General features: G+C 48.1%; 1 protein-coding gene across 1 annotated transcript; it reads left to right on the forward strand.

Moving 5' to 3' along the window:
- Positions 1-80: 80 nt before the first annotated feature.
- Positions 81-20025, forward strand: Coa8 (cytochrome c oxidase assembly factor 8). The gene is made up of 5 exons (XM_050154766.1): positions 81-223; positions 8079-8276; positions 10112-10175; positions 17293-17383; positions 19685-20025. Exons 1-5 carry the CDS (start codon positions 101-103, stop codon positions 19788-19790), a joined length of 582 nt encoding a protein of 193 aa, XP_050010723.1. The 5' UTR covers positions 81-100; the 3' UTR covers positions 19791-20025.
- Positions 20026-20289: the final 264 nt, after the last annotated feature.

The raw sequence follows: 20289 nt of genomic DNA on the forward strand, positions 1-20289 counted from the left end.
ACGATCGGCCTCGCCGCAGCCTTTGCGCGCTGCCGTAAAGCCGACCTTTCCACTGTCGCGATTCTGACGTGCGTCGCTCAATCTAGTGCGCTGGGGGGCCATGGCGGCCTTGCGGCCCGGAAGCGAAGCGATTCGCCTGCATCTCTGCTGTTCTTTCTCCGGCGGCGTTGGTCGGCTGGCCCGTGAACGCGGGACGGAGCGCAGGGATGCTGCGTCCAGCCGGGTAAGCGGGACGCCCGGGGACGCTGGCAGGGAGGGAGGCCTGAGCATCCCCCGCGACGCCTGCGGACCCGCTATGGAGAGTGCGAACCTTGCTTATTCCCCAAGTTAATTACTGTTTGTATTTACTCGACTCTTGAAGTGTGTATTTTCTCATTCCCCGTTTTTTTTTCTTTGTAATCATTTGCACTTCTTTGGGAGTGGATGTTTTAAAAGAGGCCTACGTCTTGAGTCTATCAGTCGGATGAAAATGTTGACTAAAGCTTCAGATAAAACATTAAACAGGAAGCCGGGCGGTGGTGGCGCACGCCTTTAATCCCAGCACTCGGGAGGCAGAGGCAGGCGGATCTCTGCGAGTTCGAGACCAACCTGGTCTACAGAGCTAGTTCCAGGACAGGCTCCAAAGCCACAGAGAAATCCTGTCTCGAAAAAAAAAATAAACAGGGCACATGGCTACTAACGCTTCATTTGCTGTCATGCTAATGACAGAATCTGGAGAGCTTTGTTTAAGCAATAATTAAGGGAGAACGGGGGGGGGGGGGGAAGGAGATAATTAAAAATTTCAAAATGTGCCTGCTGTGTGAATTTTCATTTCTGTTACGCTGTGTTTTTTAGCACACTTTTATCATAACTGCAGCTTTGAAGTTCTGTCTAGTCTACAGTTTAGATTTGTTGCCTAGGTTCCCGGTGGCTGGCTCAGTTCTCTGGCACAAGAATCAAGCAACCATTCACTTCTATCTCTAGAAAGCAGAACTTTAGTCCTTGGGCAGAAAAAATAAAGCAGGTGTCAGAACATGCTTCGGGAGGGAAAATGTAACTAAGCCAAGAGCTTTCACAGGGTGAGAGGTTCCCTGGCATTCATTCATTTACTTTGTTTGTTTTTGGATTGCGGGTGATAGGCCTGCTCTGGAGTTGAGCAGCTTTCTGGAGACCTGTCGCTCCTTCCATGGTAGGTTCCGGAGGCTAACTCAGGCCCTCACATGAAATGCTTTACCCTCTGAGCCATCTTGCCTGACCTTCCCTAGCCTGTCTGGTGAACTAATGCTGGAAAAAAGATCAGCAAGAAAAAGTCTTTGAAGAGTCTTGCTGGGGGTGTGGGAACTGAACCCCTTTAACTCACAAGGCAGGCTGGTCTCCATAGAGTGAGACCCTGTCTCAAACAAAACAAAACAAACAAAAAGTTAATATTCCTCAGGGTCTGGGTCCTCAGGGTAAGCCTGTGCTGCTTGACCTTTGGAAGGCAGCCGTGGGGATGACCAGCTAGGGGAGCTGACTATGAGCCAGAACTTGCCGGTTCTACACTGCCCGTGCTGTGCTTTTTTAGGATCAAAATGTCCCATTATGATAAATATTAGGTGGCACAAAAGAAAACAGTTTTGCCTAAGGGCAGTTTATGTCTTACTACATTTCTTGTTTCTTGAACTATTGAGTGCTTGTAAGATGGAGGTTGCCTTGCAAAGACACTGTAAATAGCAAGTCTAAGAAGTAACATTGTGGCTGGGCATAGTGGTGTGACTTTAATCCCAGCACTGGGGAGGCAGAGGCAGGCGGATGGCTGAGGTTGAGGCCAGCCTGCTCCACAGAGCAAGATCTACACAAGGAGACCCTGTCTTGAAAAATCAAAAACAAATAAATAAATAAGTGACATTTTAAAAAGGAACATTGCAAACCTTTTCTTCAATTAAGTAAATTCTGTACTAGCTTATTCTGCATATTTTTCTTTAGCCATCTCTCTAGTCCAAGGATAAACGTTTAATGACGTATAGGACATTTACACTATTACATGATTTACACAAGAAAAAAATGAATAATTGTACACGAACAGGCCTGTTGTCACTGCTGGAACCATGGCCTCCTGACATGATATACCATTACTGCTGTGGCATTCCTCAAAACTGTTAGTCAGCCAGGCATAGTGGATCATGCCCATAATCCTATCACTCAGGAAGCTGAAGTGGGAGAAACAGTTCAAAGCTAGCCTCAGCTACATAGAATTCTGAGGTTACATAACATCCTTTTTCAAGAAAAAAAGTCACTTTTAACTTCATAAAATGTGAAGTTTTTATGGTGAGGCAGGTGGATCTCTGAGTTCGAGGCCAGCCTGGTCTACAAGAACTAGTTTCAGAACAGGCTCCAAAGCCACAGAGAAACCCTGTCTCGAAAAACAAAACAAAACCAAAAAAAATAAAAAAGAAACAAAAACCAAAAACAAAGCAGCCTGCCTTTTCTTATTATGGAGTTTGTTTATTGTGGTTTAAACTTTTCTGCAACCAGGAGAACATTCCAGACCTTTGGCCTGAGTTTTCAAAGGACAGGCTATTTTGATATTTTTTTGGAGTAACAAAGGACAGCTTGAGGTACTACACATGGACTCAGACGGGGGGGGGGGGGGGGGGAGTGGTGCGTGTCCTTCTCTTCTGTCCTCTGTCCGAGGGNGATGAAGTCACCTCTGCATCTGCAGTTCTGAAAGCCATGCCCTTGTGATGTGTTGCTGGAACATCAGTGGAGCCATGTGTTTGTAATGGCTGGTGTTTCCTGTGTGGGTCCCTCAGGTACCAGAGGCACAGAGTACTTAGCATACAGGTGACTGTAGGCAGGGCTTCATACGTGTTCGAGGCTGACCTCGAACTCACAGAGATCCACCTGCTTCTGCCTCCTGAGTGTTGGGATTAAGGCGTTTGCTGGTTTCATGTAGCACCTTTCTTCATGTAGTAGGGGACTGGGGATCCTAGATCCACTGAAGGCTTTGAGCTCTCAGAGGAGCCTTGTAAAGCAGGAAGCCTCTGGCAAATGTGGACACTCTCTGTTGTCCCATCTCCCACTGTGGCTTTGGGCTGTGGGAGGAGGAGTAAGAAACAGAGGGCAGAACTCTTAGGCTGGCTGCCTCTTGCAAATGTTGGATTCTTGTCTGACTCCCTGCAGGGTACGTGGCCCAGGAGGAGTCTCCCCTCCCACGCACAGCCCTCCTGTCCACGTTTCAGGAAGCTAGGCATTATGTTCTTACACAGTAAGAACTTAAATTACAGTAATTATTCACTCTACAAAGGGAGACTGCTTTTACAAAAGGATTTTTTCCCTCCTCCAAGCTTCTTGCTTTCTTTGCTAATAGCTCCTGCATGGTGAACAAAGACACAAGTATTTTCATGTAGCAAAAGCAGAGGAGTTAACCCATCATAGTCAAAGATAAAAATCTCTCAAGGTGTTGTGCAAAACTGGATGCCTGGAACTTTTCTTACACAGGTTCAACTGTGGAAGCGGGTGATCTGACTCCAGTAGATCTGTCTGGAGAAGCCGCTGCCCTGCTGGCCGCTCTGTAGGCTTACTGTGCTGTGCACGACAGGAGAAGAGTGCTGGCTGGGGCCCTTTAGTTTTGAGACAGTATCTCACTGTAGTTCCTTAGCTGGCTTGGAAACTAGCTGTGTAGATCGGGCTGGCCTGGAATAATTCTTGCCTCTAACCTCCTGAGTACTGGGTTAAAGGTGCACATGGGGTGGCTTTTCCACATTTCCTGATGTGGACAGAGTCTGTGAGAGGAAAAGAACATGTTTCTAGCTTGTGAAAATGCTCCTAGTAAGGGTTTGAAGCTGTAAGCAGGAAGTGCAAAATGAAACCTTTGCACCGATAGTAGAAGGGCAGCATGGACTCTAGGGTATGGGCTGTACTAGGTTCCTGAAGCGTCCAGCAGTCTTCAGCAGCAGTGGCCGGGTTAGCACTTAACCAGTCCCTTGCCTTTCCTGTCTCCCCTGGCCAAGCTTAGCTTTCTACTGCTCCCGCTAGCACTGACCTGCCTACATCTTCAGCTTCCTGAGATGCTTGAACTCAAGACCCTGGACCCGTCTACTTGCCTGCAATCCCAGCCTTTGAGCCTCTCTGGTAGACCCAGAGAGGCTCAGAGCTAGTGCCTTGGGATCTCACTTAGGACATCTGAACATGCTGTTTTGTTCTACTCACCTCAAACTGCCATGTGTGGTGGAGTGGTCTAAGTTAAGTCTGGCTTGAGGAGATGGCTCAGTGGTGGAGTGCTCGCTGCAGAAGTCTGAGGATCAGAGTTCTGATCCTACACTTCATGTAAATCTGAATGAGTATGACTGCTTGTGTGTAATCCCAGCATGTGGGAAGCAGAACAAACCCTGGAGTAAGAAACTGCTGGCTCTCGAGAATAGCTGAAGCCGAGCTTCAAGTTCAGTGAGGGACCCCGCTTCAGTTTACAAGGTGAGAGCAGTAAGGGAAGACACCCAGTGCCACCCTTGGGCCTCTGCATGCACAGTGCACACATGTGCACCCATATATACACATACCACACACAGAAACATGAAGAAAGAGGAGCCTGGCAGTGGTGGTGCACACCTTTAATCCCAGCACTCGGGAGACAGAGGCAGGCAGATTTCTGTGTGTTTGAGGCCAGCCTGGTCTACAGAGCAAGTTCCAGGACAGGCTCCAAAGCTCCAGAGAAACCCTGTCTCAAAAAAGGAAAGGGGAGGGGGAGTAAGCCTTTGGAATGCTAGAGAGATGTGCCGTACCAGCAGGAAGATGTGAAAACCCGCATGTCTATGATCCTGGTGGTGGGTGGGGCCGTGGAGACAGGCAGATCCAGCTTGTTGGCTAGGCAGCCAGGTTAGCACATTTGGTGAGTTTCAGGTTCAGTGAGCGGTCCCATTTCAAGTAATTAGGTATGGAAAGTAATCCAGCAAGACACCTGGCAGACTTCTGACTGCTACTTAGAACATCTGAATGCGTTGATGCCACCTCATCTAAAGCTACCGTATGTGGTGAGTGGTCGATATAAGTTCGGCCTGGGATGGGGACATGGCTCCTCCACCTGTACACAGACACACTAACAGGTATACACACGTGTACAAAGGAAGCCATTGGAGCCTGGGACTGTGGCGCAATGAAAGTGCGTGTCTTGAGTGGCTAGGATCCAGAGTTTGATACCAGTACCATAAAAACAATTAATAAAGAAAAATATTTATTATGGTTAGCGAGGTGGTTCAGTGGTTAAGAGCACTGGTTGCTCTTACAGAGGACCCAGATTCAATTCTCAGGGCCTACATAGCTGCTCACAACTGTCTATAACTTCATTTCCAGAGGATCTGACATTCTCTTCTGGATTCCCCAGGTACTAGGCATACATACTGATAAACACCATATACATAAAAATAAACTTCAAAATGAAAATGTTTCTATTTTGGATTAGGTGTTGTGTGTGGGCATATATACAACAGTGCAGGTACCCACAGTGGCAAGAGGTATTGGATCCGTCTGGAGCTGGGACAGTAGGAATCGAACTTGGGTTCTGTGTAGGAGCACCAAGTGCTGTCAACCACTGGGCCATCTCTAGCCTTACTTCACAGTTTCCAAAGAAAGCATTTAGGAGAGATTGCTTTGGCTGCCATCTGGAGCAACATGGGCAGAGGTGCAGAATGTCAAGGGTGGGGCAGTGTGGACAAACCAGTTCCTGTGGTAATGTGTTTACCTAGAGGGATAAGTAGGCTTCTACCTCAGCCTCCCAAGGGCTGGGGTCACAGACATGGGCACTATGCCCAGTGCCCAGATCACTTTTTTTTTTTCTGTTAAAAATACGTAGCTGAAGGCCGGGCGATGGTGGCGCACGCCTTTAATCCCAGCACTCGGGAGGCAGAGGCAGGCGGATCTCTGTGAGTTCGAGACCAGCCTGGAACTCGAGCTAGTTCCAGGACAGGCTCTAAAGCCACAGAGAAACCCTGTCTCAAAAAACCAAAAAAAAAAAAAAAAAAAAAAAATACGTAGCTGAGCCAGCCTTTAATCCTAGTACTTGGGAGACAGAGGCAGCCAGCCTTGTCTACAAGGGCTAGTTTCAGTTCAGCTAGGGGTGTTATACAGAGAAAAACAAAACAAAACAAAAACAACAAAAAGTAGCAATAGGAGAAGCTTTAGAGGACTGGAGATGCTGAGATGCGGCTCCTTGTGGCAGAGTGCTTGCCCAGCGTATATGAAGCACTGCAAAATGAGCTGTTTTTTCATCTTTCCTGACTTGCAGGAAGAGTCTGTTTTAAGATGACTGCTATTGGGCTGGAGAGAAGGCTCAGTGGTTAAGATCACTGCTGCTCTTCCAGAGGACCCGGGTTCAATTCCTAGCACCCATGTAGTGACTCACAACTCTCTGTAACTCCAGTTCCAAGGGATCGAACACCATCACACAGATATACATGCAGGTAAAACAACGATGCCCATAAAATAAATAAAAGATGATTGATATTATGACAAACATAAATTAGAATTAACAGGAAGCGTATAATTAAAACACTGTTTTTTTAAAAAATATTTCAAAGGATTTTTTATTTATGTTTATTGTATGTGAATGTCCAGTTGTAGCCTCTGAATCCCCCTGCACAGTCTGAAAAAGTCCCATTTCTCCTCTCTCTCTCTCTCTCTCTCTCTCTCTCTCTCTCTCTCTCTCTCTAAACCCCACCCACTCAAGAGTCTGAACAAAGGGAAGGCAAGAAAAAGCCCAGTTCTGTATTCTTGGTGGCTACTGCAGCTTCCTCCCCTGAAGTTGCCAGCTGCTCAAGCCACCCTCCAAATGCTCAGCTTTGGACCATACTTGGGCAGAAACCCAGCTTGTGGGGGACACGTAATCACCCCTTGCCTACGGCCTGTAAAATCTCCCTATACTTTGGGGACAATACTCCTCTGGCCTCGATCTCTGGGACGAGAGCACCCACCCATGAGTTGCCTTACTCAATATACCTGTTGTGCTTCTTCAGTTCTTGATCTGGCTCACTACACCAGCGGAGAAACTCATTTGGGGCAGAGGGGACAGTGGCAGAAAACCTTTTAGTGAATAAGTTTATGTGACATCTGTGCTTGTCTGCTGAGGCCTGAAGAGGTGTCTGGTTCCCTTGGAGCTGGAGTTACAGCTGATTGGGAACCACAGCATGAGCTTTCTGGGTCACCTGAAAGAGCAGAAGTACTCATAGTCACCGAGCCATCTCTCCAGCTGCCTTTTCGTTTTCTGACAAGGTCTCACTCTGCAGCCCTGAATAATCTGGAATTCACTCTGTTGTTCAAACTCACATATCTCTGCCTCTGCCTCCTGAGCGTTTAAGGGTGTATGCCCTGCACCCAGCCTTAAAACATTTTTTCTTTCTTTCCTTTTTTTTTTTTTTTTTGAGACAGGGTTTCTTTGTGGAACTCTGTAGATCAGGCTGGCCTCAAACTCAGAGATCTTTGTGCTTCTGCCTCCTGAGTGCTGGGATTAAAGGTGTGGGCCACCACCACCCAGCCTTAGTAGCATCTTCAGAAGTCCAAAGTGTACACACACACACACACACACACACACACACACACACAGGGAATGGAACCAAGAGCCCTGGGAGTGCTAGGAAGACACTCTTACCAGCAGCCACATTCTCGGCCCTTTTCTTTGCACTTGGCACTTTGAGGCAGGGTGTACTAAGTTGTCCAAGCTGACTTCCAGCTGTGATTGTGCTTCAGCTTCCTAGCTGGAGTAAAAGGCCTGCCGACTAGGCCTGGCCTTCTCTCAGGATGTAGAACTGCTTTAGCATCATTTGGTGAACAGTATAATGTTAAATTAAGCCAGGTGTGGTAGTGTTTGCCTGTAATACCAGCATTTGGGATGCTGAGGCAAAAGGATTGTGAATCTAGCCTAGGCCACATAGTTAGATTCTGTCTGAAGAAACCAAAGGGGGAAAAAACAAACAAAATTAGTACTATAGCTCTTTGTTTGGAAAGGTATTGGATACATTGTAGTCTTTCGCAGAATAAACTGATGGGGGCATTGAATAAATGCAGGTTGTTAAATTTATAACACTAGGGACAGGTTCATTTGCATGTTAATCCTGTGTCTTTCATTAAAGGTCTCAAGATTCTGCCCTCCTAGACAGTCTTGCCATGATTGGATAGGACCTCCAGATAAACACTCAAACCTTCGTCCGGTTCATTTCCATATTCCTGAAAACGAGTCCCCTTTGGAACAAAGGCTTAGAGAATTGAGACAAGAAACACAAGAATGGAATCAGCAGTTCTGGGCGAACCAGAATTTGACCTTTAATAAGGTAAGGGTGGGATTCAGGTCAGTGAAGCACAGTACATTCAGCCACTTGGGGGCGCCAAATCTTCAGGGTTTACATTGTTGCTATTCTGTTGGGGTTTATGTGAATCTATAGAATAGGGTCTTTAGCAGCCAGGTGCTGTGCTGCATTCCTTTAATCTCAGCACTTGGGAGTCAAAGGCAGAGGGATCTCTAGCAGCCTGGTCGTCTTAGTGAGCTCCAGACTAGCCTGAGACACATAGTGAGACCCTGTCTCAAAATAAGTAACATAAAAGTCTTTAGGAGATCAAAGATTGTTCTAAGCCACAGTGTAGCTGTGTGGAAGATGCTTTGGTCAGTTATAGGTCACAGAATTTGAGGCTTTCTAGGAAGAGAAGGAGCAGGGGGCCAGGACTAGTTCCCGTCCTCAGTGGTGTTCCTGTTTATGAGAAATAATTGTCATAGGTTATGAGAGTTCAAGTTTTTTTGTTCTTTTGTTTTCAAGACAGGGTTTCATCTTGTAGGCCTGGCTGTCTTGGAACACACTCTGTAGACCAGGCTGTCCTTGAACTCACGGAGATCCCCCCCCCCCCTTCTGCTTCCTAAGTGCTGATTAAAGGCGTGCACCGCCACCACCCAGATTCTTACTGACTTACTCATAAGCTGCATGAGAAGTGAGTGTAAATATCCTATTGGAAAAGAAAATATAAACGAAGTCTCTGTTGTATTCTGTGGATACAACTTCCCAAATCCATTGACTATCTTGTTTTTGAGTCCTTTTTCAAGCTGTTATCCCAGCATTCTGGATCGGGAATACAAGGCCAGTCTCTACCACTTGGCAAGTTTGAATCCATCCTATGTTATGTGAAAAGTTTCCTTTACCAAGCTCAACACTTTTGTTTTGATGTTGTTTTTCAAACAGGGTTTCTCTCTGTAGCTTTGGAGCCTGTCCTGGAACTTGTTCTGTAAATCAGGCTGCCTCGAACTCACTGAGATCCACCTGCCTCTGCTTCCTGAGTTCTGGGATTAAAAGCATTCGCTACCACAGCCCCGCCCTAGCATGAAACTTTAACCAGACTGAGATGGTTTAAAACAAGCTCTGGTGGCCTCTGGAGGGGTGTTTCAGGGGATGCAGTGCCCTCTTCTGGCCTCCTCAGTCACTGCACATGCTGTGCAGAGGCACACATAAAATAATCTTTTGTTTGTTTGTTTGTTTGTTTGTTTTTCAAGACAGGGTTTCTCTTCTGTAGCTTTGGAGCCTGTCCTGGAACTAGCTGACCAGGGTAGCCTGGAACTCACAGAGATCCGCCTGCCTCTGCCTCCTGAGTGCTGGGATTAAGGGCGTACACCACCACTGCCTAGTGTTTAAGATAATCTTTTTAAAAAGCAGGCTTTGAGGTGTGATGCTTCTCAGGAAACCTCCAAATTTCTCTGCACTGTGCTCTTAGCAGAGAGAGGAAGAAGCTAGAGAAGACCATTCTTTCTCCTTTTGTTTTTGGTACTGGGGATTAAACCTAGGGCGTTGTCCTGGGCAGATGCTTTACTAGTGAGCTACAATTCCATCCCGTGTTAATTTTTACCTTGAGATGCAGTCATGTTAAAGTTGCCCAGGGTGCCTAGGTCTCCTGAGTGGCTGGATTACAGGCGTGCACCACCACTCTTGCTAAGAAGAGAGTTGTTTGTTTTAATTTTTTTTTTAATTTTGATTTTTCAAGATGGTCTCATGTAGGCTTGGTGGGCTCATACTTGTAGCTGAGGATGGCCTTAACCACCCAATCCTCCTGTCTCCACTCCCCAAGTTTGGGGAGTATAGACCTGTACTAAACACCTGCCAAGAGGGTTCTGATTGTTGTCTTTCAGGAAAAAGAAGAATTCATTTATTCAAGACTTCAAGCTAAAGGCTCAGGCCTGCGAACCAAGTCAGGTTAGTATGATTGTTTTGTGTTAATGTCAAAAGACAGGCTGTTGAGGGAAGGAAGTGGAGGGGCACACAGCCTCTGTCCTTCCCTTGCTGTCTCACTCACCTGTGGAGACCTCTTTTCCTGTGTGTGTGTGTGTACCATCATGGTTCCTACAAGCTGCAAGCTCCCTCTTCTCTCTTCCTCCTTTAGATGAAGTCACAACCTCTCAGAGTTTAGGTATTCCTTTTTCCTTTGCTTTCCCTGGGAATAGAATCCAGCGCCCTGAGCATTGTAGGTAAGCACTCGGGCTTTAGACTGCGCAGCCTTTTGTCCTTCTGATGAGTGGCTTCAAGCTAAGGTCATGAGGCCTCGGTAATCTCCCAACCCTACCACCTTCCCAGGTCTCCTGGATTCCTGCGTCAGTTCTCAAGCCAGAAAGCAGAGAGCTGTCTGTTGGCCTTCCTCTCTAAATCAGGCAACTGAGCTGTGTGTTTCCCATCACGTCTGCTTTCCTGTCTTGTAACCATTGTTCGGCCCCTGCTACTTCTCTATCCACTGTAGCTTCTCTGTTTGTTTTATTTTTTTGAGGCAGGGTCTTACTATGAAGGCTGTCCTGGAACTTGCTCTGTAGACCTGGGTGGCCTTAACCTTACAGAGGTCTTCCAGTGCCTGCCTCCTGAGCTGGATTAAAGGTGTGCACTACCATACCTGGCCCCATCTTTAAGTCAGAGGCTGGTTGCCTGGGTATCTGTCGGCACTGTTCAGCCTGCTGTGAAGCTTACACAGAAAGTTTGGGTTAATTTACAAAAAATAGAATTGACCTCTGAATGTCCTTTGTCAAACCCTGCTTTAAATGAATTCTTTGCACCATAGCTAGACTGTTCTACCCAAAATGCGTACCTGGTACTTTGGGCTTTTGTTGTTGTTGAGACTGTGTCTCTCTATGTAGCCCTGGCTAGCCTTGTACTCAGAGATCTCTACGTGCTAGATTAAAGGTGTGGCCGTCACGTCCAGTCCTCACCATAGGCTTCTGGACTCTGGCCACAGAGCAGCTCCCTGCCTCACATTCCTGGGGCGGGGAAACAGACCACAGGCTGCTGGGTTTGCTTGTTTCCTTTTTGTTTGGTTGGTTTTTGATTCTTTTGAGACTTAAAGTTCCAAAAAATATGTATCTGGGACTGGCCTTGAATTCATGGTAGCCTTTCAGTCCCAGCTTCCCCACTACCCGGATGGCCATTTCTTTTGCTCAAAATAGCCGTGGCCATTTTCTCTTAGTGTTGAGGTCAGGCCTTACTAAAATTCCAGCTGTTTGTTAAGCAGATGCCTGCTGTCAAAATATTCTCATGGGCAGTCCTGAACCGTTAACCTCCAAAGCTGGGTCTGTCATTGCGTTAGAAGTACCATCACTCTGTTTCATCAGAGAGAGACCAAGGGGTAGCAGTCTGGATGCTAGTCCCCCTCTATCCTCTGTGCAGACAACCAGTGTCTTACCAGATCAGCAACAGGAAGGGGTGCTGCACCCTAACAGTGAGTGTGGGAATGAACGGTGGGGTCAGTTTGGTCCTGACTGAGTGCCAGGCACTCTGCTGAGTCCCTTTTAAGTATCAGCCTCAAAGACCAAATGCTGTGTGATGAGTCTGAGGCTTAACTGGGTGAGTACCCAGCCTGTGACCATAGAGTGAGATAGGAGCGAGAGTCTGCCCATGGCTGTCAGACTCAGCCTCTGCTGGCTGCATGTGTGCGTGTGTGCTCGCGCACACGCGTGCGTGTGTGGGCGTGCATGTGTGTGTGTGAGAGAGAGAGAAACGCACACATTCTCACACATATGTGGTAAAGGGGTATCCGTGCTCCACCAGATCAGCTCAGCTCATGCTGTGGTCTTGCATTAGAGACAGGCCATTTTTCTGATAAGAGTTGTTTTGACTTCTCTGAACATGACAGTCTTATTAGTGACTCTGCTATGTACTGAAAGACTGGCCTTAAGTAACATTTATAATTAATTTGGCAATGAAAAAGGACAGACTGTCTGGAGATGGACAGTGCAGAGTCACCGCTCTGGCAGTATTCAGAGCGGCATGTGGAAGATGGATAATCCCAGTTGGGTGGGAGCAGCATGGTTAATAAGGTGTTACTGGAAACTGCTGAGCATGGATGGCGAGTTCTTCACCACAATGACAGCTCTGGGGAGTTTCCCATCAGCTAGTAGATACAGCTGCTCCATAATGTGTACATGCTCAGAAACATCTTGTTCTATCGGCTACACAGTGACCAGTTGACATGGGGGAGGGTTGCACAGTAGGTAAAATGGCTCAGTTGTCCAGAACACACATGTGCTGAGAAATGCTTGCCATATGGGGCTCTTTAGAGGCTCCCTGGAGCCGAAGTCAAAGGACATTTGTCTAGTAAGTTATATTGGAAAAACAAATTGCTTTTGATGTAAAAGAAAAATTTAGATTTACTCCTCTTAGAATACACATTCCAAATTTTTTTTAATTATTAGGTATCAATTACTGATAGACTTCTGAGTTAAATCTGGCATTTCTAGTGGTAGAAAGTCAAGCTGAGTCAGACGATGGTGGCGCACGCCTCTAACCTCAGCAGTCAGGAGACAGAGGCAGGCAGATCTCTGTGAGTTTAAGGCCAGCCTAGTCTGCAAAGTGAGTTTAGGACAGCCAGGGCTGCACAGTGAAACCTTGTTTTGAAAAACAAACAATAACAACAACAAAAAAAATCATGGGGCTTGTAACTTAAGGGCCTGCTTGTCAGGGTTTCTGTTCTGCCCAGTTCCCGCAGCCATTTAGCCCCAAAGAAGATCACACAGAGATTCTATATTAACGATAAACTGATTGGCCCATTAGCTCAGGCTTCTTATTAAGTCTTGTAACTTATATTAACCAATTATTCTTATCTATGTTAGCCACATGGCTCAGTACCTTTTTCAGGTCACATCCTGCTTCTTCGGTGATCTGGGCAGAATTGAGAGGAATGGGCTTCCTCCTTCATAGAATACTCCTGTTCTTATTCCCCACCTCTACTTCCTGTCTGGTTTTCCCGCCTATATTTCCTGCCTGGCTATCGGCCAATCAGCATTTATTTAGAACATGATTGACAGAACACAGACAATTCTCCAGCACCAGAGGCTGAAGAACAACAGAATCATGGTTCAGTGGTTAAGAGCACTGGCTCCTCTTCCAGAGATTGAACCTGGGTTTGATTCCCAGCACCTACATGACAGCTCACAACTGTCTGTGACTCCAGTTCTAGGGGTTCTGACACCCTCACACAGACAGACTTGCAGGCAAACACCAAGGACATAAAAATAAATTGTATATGTTAAGAAAAAAAACAGTTTTTAAATATTTATTTATTATGTAAACAGCGTTCTGCCTGCATGGATCCCTGCAGGCCAGAAGAGGGCACCAGATCTCATTGCAGATGGTTGTGAGCCACCATGTGGTTGCTTGGAATTGAACTCAAGATCTCTGGAAGAGCAGCAAGTGTTCTTAACTGCTGAGCCATCTCTCCAGCCCCCCGCCCCAACCCTGTTTTGTATATGGATGGGACCTAAATTCCAGAGTCCCCTTTGAAAGCACCCATGCAGTGACCTGGGGGCCTCCTGTTCATCTCCACATCCTAAAGTTTATACCATCTGCATCTTAGGGCACAGGAGGCATTCCAGGCCCAGACATCAGCAGCACAGGACTGCAAGTGTCTGAATGGCTGGGGCACCTGTGGGGGGACTAGCAGCAGGCGCTGGCTGAGCAGGCTCAGTGGGTGTTGAGGACCTGGGTGTGGGGAGCAGGGCCCTGGCCATGGGCTGTACTTAGGCAGTGGGGGCAAAGCCACTCTAGGACTCCTTCCTAAAATTCCTCTCCTGCAGTCTTGCCCTTCTCTAGTTTGGTGTACTCTGGCCTTCTGCCTCCCTGTTTATTCCTCTGTCCAGTGATGGTAATCCCCAGGCCAGCTTCCAGCCCTGCTGGGCCTTGGCTCAGCAGACAGAGATGGGGTTGTATTGAATGAGCCTAGCTACTGCCATGGGAACGGGATGGAAGCAGCCCAGAGGGGCCAAACAACGTTGTCAGTGTCCAGGAAACACACACAGTTCACCATAAATGGCAGATGGGTGGTATTTGTAGCCAGGATGACACGGGCCTTCCTAAGATACCTACGGACGTGTGACCAGTGTGCAGAGAGGAAGCCTTCCTAAGATACCTACAGACGTGTGACCAGTGTGCAGAGAGGAAGCCTTCCTAAGATACCTACAGACATGTGACTAGTGTGCAGAGAGGAAGCCTTCCTAAGATACCTACAGACATGTGACCAGTGTGCAGAGAGGAAGCTGCTCGCTGTAAACCAACAGTGTGTCTCAAGCAGCAAGGCAGCAGTCTGGTGGCTGGTGACAGTCTGAAGTCCCTAGCCTTTTCTAGAAGGATCTACCTGCTGTACCCATTATGACATGCAAAGAAGAAAGCAAGCAGTAGCCATGAACTGTCTCTAAGAAGTCCTTGTGGGGCAGTGCGTCCAGCAAGTCTTCCTTTCAGGCTTTCTTTAGTTGCAAAGTGGGGATGTCTGGATGCTGGGTGATTGCAGACTAGGTGGAGCAACTGGCCACCTGCTACCTGGCTGGTCTGCAAGTTCTGCTGCTGTGGGAAATTCACCGACTAACATCAAGAACAGGAAGCAATCTGGAAAGAGCCACCCCCCCCCCCCCCCCGCCGCCACCTCCCGTTTCTTTGACTGCGCAAGTGTTTGTGCATCCAGAAAAGAGGGAGCCATGGAGACAGATCCACTTTGTCAGATGGCACTTGTGAGACACCCACACGTTTTCAGTAGTGATGTAGTGAATTGAGTTTTCCCTCTCCATCCTCCGATATTGCTCCCTTCCTCCTCTTCCCTTGCTGTGCCCCAGCCCTCTCTTTACCCTTTTTCCTGTTCTGGTTTGTTTTATGTTCAATAACAAGAGGCAGAGATGGCAGGGGTAGAACAAGGATGACTTGGCAAGCATTGATGGGGTTCCTGCTGTCTGATCATTGACCGAGGTGTTGGGATAAGGTGACCCTGTCTCAGCCCCTGGGGAAGCATCAGGAGTGGACAGCTCTGCCTGTCTCTACCCTCCACTGAGTGCAGCAATGACAAGCCCACCTAGAGTCCCCTCTCCGCTCTCCAACTACTGCCAAGCCTCAGAGAAGCCTCTGTGAGGCTGTGCTGGGGTGATGGTTTGCCCGAGATGAGGAAATAGGTGAAGGGAGGACACAGTTCACATCTACGTGGACAATGGGAGAACCTGCCTCTCCAGTGGAACAGCTTGTGCTGCTGTTGCCAGGGGAACAGCTTTTCTGTTTTGACAGTCCCTCTCCCTATGAAAGGCCCAGAGATGCTGCTGGAGGCGAGGGATCCTTCCTAAGGATCAGCTAAGATCTGTCACCCCGAAAGCATCTCTACACTGGGCTCTCTCCATCCTGCTGTCCTCCAGTCTGGTCCTACTTCTCCCACCTGTCTGAGTCCTTTGAGACCAGCTTATGCGTCACCTTCCCTGGAACCTTTGGCGTCCCTGATTTGGCAGGTGGCAGGTACCCCCTTCACTTGAGTAGCATCATCTTCCCAGAGGCATGCAGCTGGCTGCTTGGGTGGGGTGGGTGGAGCAGAGAACCTCAGTGCTGCCCTTGGGAGCTGACAAGCCAACAGAGCAGGGTCAGCGTGCAGGTGGGTTGATAGATTCACACTGCACTTCTATTGTGTGGACCCTCGGAGAAAGCTAGCAGGGAATTAGGGAGTAGAGTGGGCACCTGTCAGTGTACATGTGTGCATGTTTGTGTGGGGTGTGTGGGGGGGTGTTCTTTAGGTGAGGGGACATGTGAATAAAGTACTGTGTGGTTAGCAGTGGACAGCACAGCCGAGCCTGCAGGGGCTTGACTCTTGCCCTGCACATCAGCAGGGATGCACAGCACACACACCAGCTCACACACCGTCGCCTGCATCTGTCTCCTGCTGAGTGCTGGGATTAAAGGCGTACACCACTACTGGTTGGCCTTAATATACAGGGTTTCTCAGTAACTTTGGAGCCTGTCCTGGAACTCACTCTGTAGACCAGTCTTGGCCTTGAACTCATAGAGATCTGCCTGCCTCTGCCTGGGGAGTGCTGGGATTAAAGATGTGTGCTACTACCATCTGGCCTTCGGCCTTCATTTTGTTTTTTTGTTTTGTTTTTGACCCAGGATGACCTTGGTTTTACGACCCTCTGCTTCCTCCCTGGTTTCTGGGACTCTGGGACTCAGACCCAAGGCACTCTACCAGCTGAACCGTAATCTCAGTCTTGCTTTTTCTTTTCTGTCTTCCCTTTTTAACTTTTTTTTTTTTTCCTTTTTAACTTTAAAAAAAAAAAAAAACAAGAGCAGTAAAAGCTGGGCTGGAGAAATGACTCAGCAGTTAAGAGCACCGGCTGCTCTCATGGAGGACCTGGACTCAATCCCAGCACCCACATGGTGGCTTACAACCAGCTGTAACTCTACTTCCGGGGGTCTCTGTGGACACCAGGCATACAAGTGATGCGCGAATGTCCAATGCAGGCAAATATCCAGACACATAAACATAGCAAGTAGTAACTGGGGCAGTGACTCAGTGGTTATGCTCTTACTTTTCTAGTAGAGGACCCAGTTTGGTTCCCAGCAGCCATGTCACATGGCTTACAGCTGCCTGTGACCCTACCCCAGGGCATCAGACACCTACAGGCCTGTACATGAACTCTACCTACCCACTGTGCACAGACCTATAGGGCACACACATATGTACATAACTTAAAAAGTAAAATAGAATCTTTAAATAAAAACTTCTACTTTTGTGTGTGTGTGTGGGGGGGATGGTACATGTACCGTAGTATCCATGTGAGGCTAGAGGACAATTAATGGGGGTCCATTTTCTCCTCTACCTTTGGGGTCCCAGGAACCCAGCTCAGGTCTTCAGACTTGGCAGCAAGTGCCTTTTCCACTAAGTCATGTCACAGGCCCCTGGTGTTTGGAATTTTGAGACAGGATCTCCGATAACCAAGGCTGCCCCCAAACTTCTAACACCTGGACTTAGAAATGTGCACCACCACAGGCAGCTTCTTTTCGAGTCTTATGTTAAATTGTAATTTACTTCCAGGCCAAAGAACAGCGTTGGACGCAGAGGAAATGGCTGACTTTTATAAGGAGTTTCTGAGTAAGAATTTCCAGAAGCACATGCGTTACAACCGGTGAGTGTCTGCGTCTTCCCCACAGTTTGTGTAGTACGCCCCATCTGGTTATTCTCTGACCTCAGCTTAAAGCTTGATGTTTTCAAAAGTGGCAGTAGTTGCATAGTTTTCTTATTTTTGTCATTTTAGTTAAACTTGTCAACCTCCCTGCATGCACGGCACTCATGGTGCCCCAGGCCTTGGGTCAGTGAGTAGATTCTGAAGACTTACCTAGTCTTCCCCTGGAGGTGTGGGGTCAGTCAGCATGTTGCCTGTCTGGAAACAAGGAGGTCAACAGAGGTCAAAGGCCACAGGAGAGCTATGCAGAGACCAGTAAGGACATGCTAGTACTCACAAAAGCTCACGGGTCTCTTTTGGCTATGTAAGGCTACATGTGGAAAATGTAAAGAGTGTCAGCTTCCCTGCTGTGTGCATAGTGTGTAAGGGTAACCACACAAAAGGACATTCGGAGATGGTGATGACTTACTCTTTTCCTAGTAGCACACAGAGATCTAGGCACTTGTCATCCCTGACCGCTGAAATCACGCAAAGAAAGCTGTGAGGATGGAGTGATGACAAATCATGAGGACACACGTGCGCCCCGTATGTCCACGCCCCCTGCAGGGGGCAACCCAGTGTGCCGCAGGAGGATGTACAGTCCGTGCCCCATGCAGTGGGGGGCAACCCAGGGTGCCGCAGGAGGGTGTATAGTCCATGCCTGCAGGGAGTTTCATAAGAAATAGGGTTCTAGTGTGGTTGGACTTCATCCAAGTACCAGTTGTTAGGCAAAAGGAGTGTGTAACTGGGGAGGGGCACTGAAGACTTTTGAAATGACAGCCTGAAGATGCTGGCTCCGTTCACAATATTGGGCATCCCACAGTGTTCAGTCCTGAGATATTTGGACAGAGTGTCTAAAGATGGGGTGGTTGTATCCATGAGGTTGTTATCATCGTCAGAGTTGTGACTTTTTTTCCTGTTTTATTTATTTACTTAATTTGAGACAAGGTCTCATATTTAGGCTTGAAACTTGCTTTGTGAACCAGGCCTCTACCTTGGGAGTAATAGAGTTGTAGGCAGATATCACCGTGTTTGACTCTTTTTTGTTATTGCTATTGTTTGGTTGGTTGGTTTGATATTTTGAGAAAGGGTCTCACTCACTATGTAGACCATGCTAGACTCAAACTCTGTCTGCTTGCCTCTGCTTCTTTTCAAGAGTTGAGATTAAAGGTGGGGGCCACCATGCTTAGCCTGATAAATCTGATTTTTAGATAATTATCTAAGCTTTTGGTTATATCTGGTAAAAGTTAAGGTACAACTTTAGATTGGCTTTAAAGTGTAGCCATGACGGGACTGGATGTGGACAGATAGCAAGCCCTCCAGAGGAGATGGGTGGCAGTGGCAGCTGGAGGAGCATCAGCGTCCATGTCTGTTGTGCATGGCCCTGACCTAGTCAGTCACTCACAGGAGCCTGTGCTCACAGAGCCCAGCTGCCCCTACAGGCCCTGTGTGCACAGTGGCTCTCAGGAGGCTGATGGGCACAGGAGGCTTTGCTAGCTTTTCCCCTGCATAGCTGGGTCAGATCAGCTACATCCGTGTGGCCTAAGACTGGTGGGGCGCTCTCTTGCTCTCTCAAGCTCTTCCTTACTCGGGGTACTTCTGTCAGTGGCGCCCCGCCTCGTGTAGGTGGAGTCTGGGGACTTGCACCGTGTGGCTTGTGCTGTCACTCCCTGGGGGCTCTGCTTCCTCTCTTGGCTTCTGTACTGACATCCGAGGGCTCAATAAACCCAGCATGAGCAGAAGTGAGAAGTGGTTCAGTAGCTCAGGGGCCTGGAATGTCTGGTGCTGGTGTCTTTGGCTGCCAGGGTCTTGCACCAGGGCCGAGATGAGCCTTTCTCCTGTGCAGTGGGTTCTCCAGATTTCACCAGTGGGCAGGCGGCTATCAAGTGACCCGGAGGCAGCATTTTTCTTTACAGATTCCACCACGGTTTGTATGATGAGGGGCCTGTCACCAAGAAAAGGGGATTTAGAGCTTGTGACCAGTTAACTTCCTACTGGGGAGCACTGGGCTCTACAAATTAGACCAAGGCAGGACACCCCTCTGGTCCCTAGGAAGCCTCCCAGACTGTGTTCCATGGTTACACTGATCTCTCTGCAGTGTCTGTCTTGAATGTTGCTGGATTCAGAGAGGATCTTATGAATGCTTTAGTACAGGCCAGAGAAGATTAGAGCCCTCCATACACAGGGAAACTGGCTCGATGTGTGTGTGGCGTCAGAGGGAGCTGCTGTCCCTGAGTTGACTGGAGCACCTCTCTTTCTCTGTAGAGACTGGTACAAGCGTAATTTTGCCATCACGTTCTTCATGGGGAAAGTGGCCCTGGAGAAGATGTGGAACAAGCTGAGGCAGAAGCCAAAGAAGACGAGCACTTAGGAGCCAACCTGGACCTGACCCCAGCATCCAGGCTCCATTTATAAGGGCTGTGGAAGCCATGTGTGAGCACAAGTCTCACACTTGACCCATGTGCAGGCCTTTGCTGGCTGCGTCCCCAGCTGGCTTGTTCTTGTCGGTATGCTGTGTGTTTATTGTCTGTGTCCTGACTTATACCAATTCAGAATACGCAGTGTCAAAACATGAATAAAGCTTCACTGAAACGCTTAGAGCACTACAGGTTGGGGTGATCGTCAGCTGCTGTGGTGGTCCTGGGAGCCGCGGATCCAAGCCCTGACACAGTAACGTCAGACACAGGCAGATGCGGCGTCTTCGTGGGAAGACTGGTGATCACCGAGTGATGGCATCATTTTACAGTGAGGTGACCCCTCAGCAGCCATCACCATGGTTAGAGACGTGTGTGGGTGACTGGACTGGTGTGGACTCTCCTATTGAATGTCTCCCAAAGGCTCAGATGCTGAAGACTTAGTCCCAGCTGCTG

This window comes from Alexandromys fortis, unplaced genomic scaffold (genome assembly GCF_014885135.2).
Source record: "Alexandromys fortis isolate MF-2015 unplaced genomic scaffold, M_Fortis_MF-2015_v1.1 scaffold_91, whole genome shotgun sequence".
Classification (NCBI taxonomy): domain Eukaryota; kingdom Metazoa; phylum Chordata; class Mammalia; order Rodentia; family Cricetidae; genus Alexandromys; species Alexandromys fortis.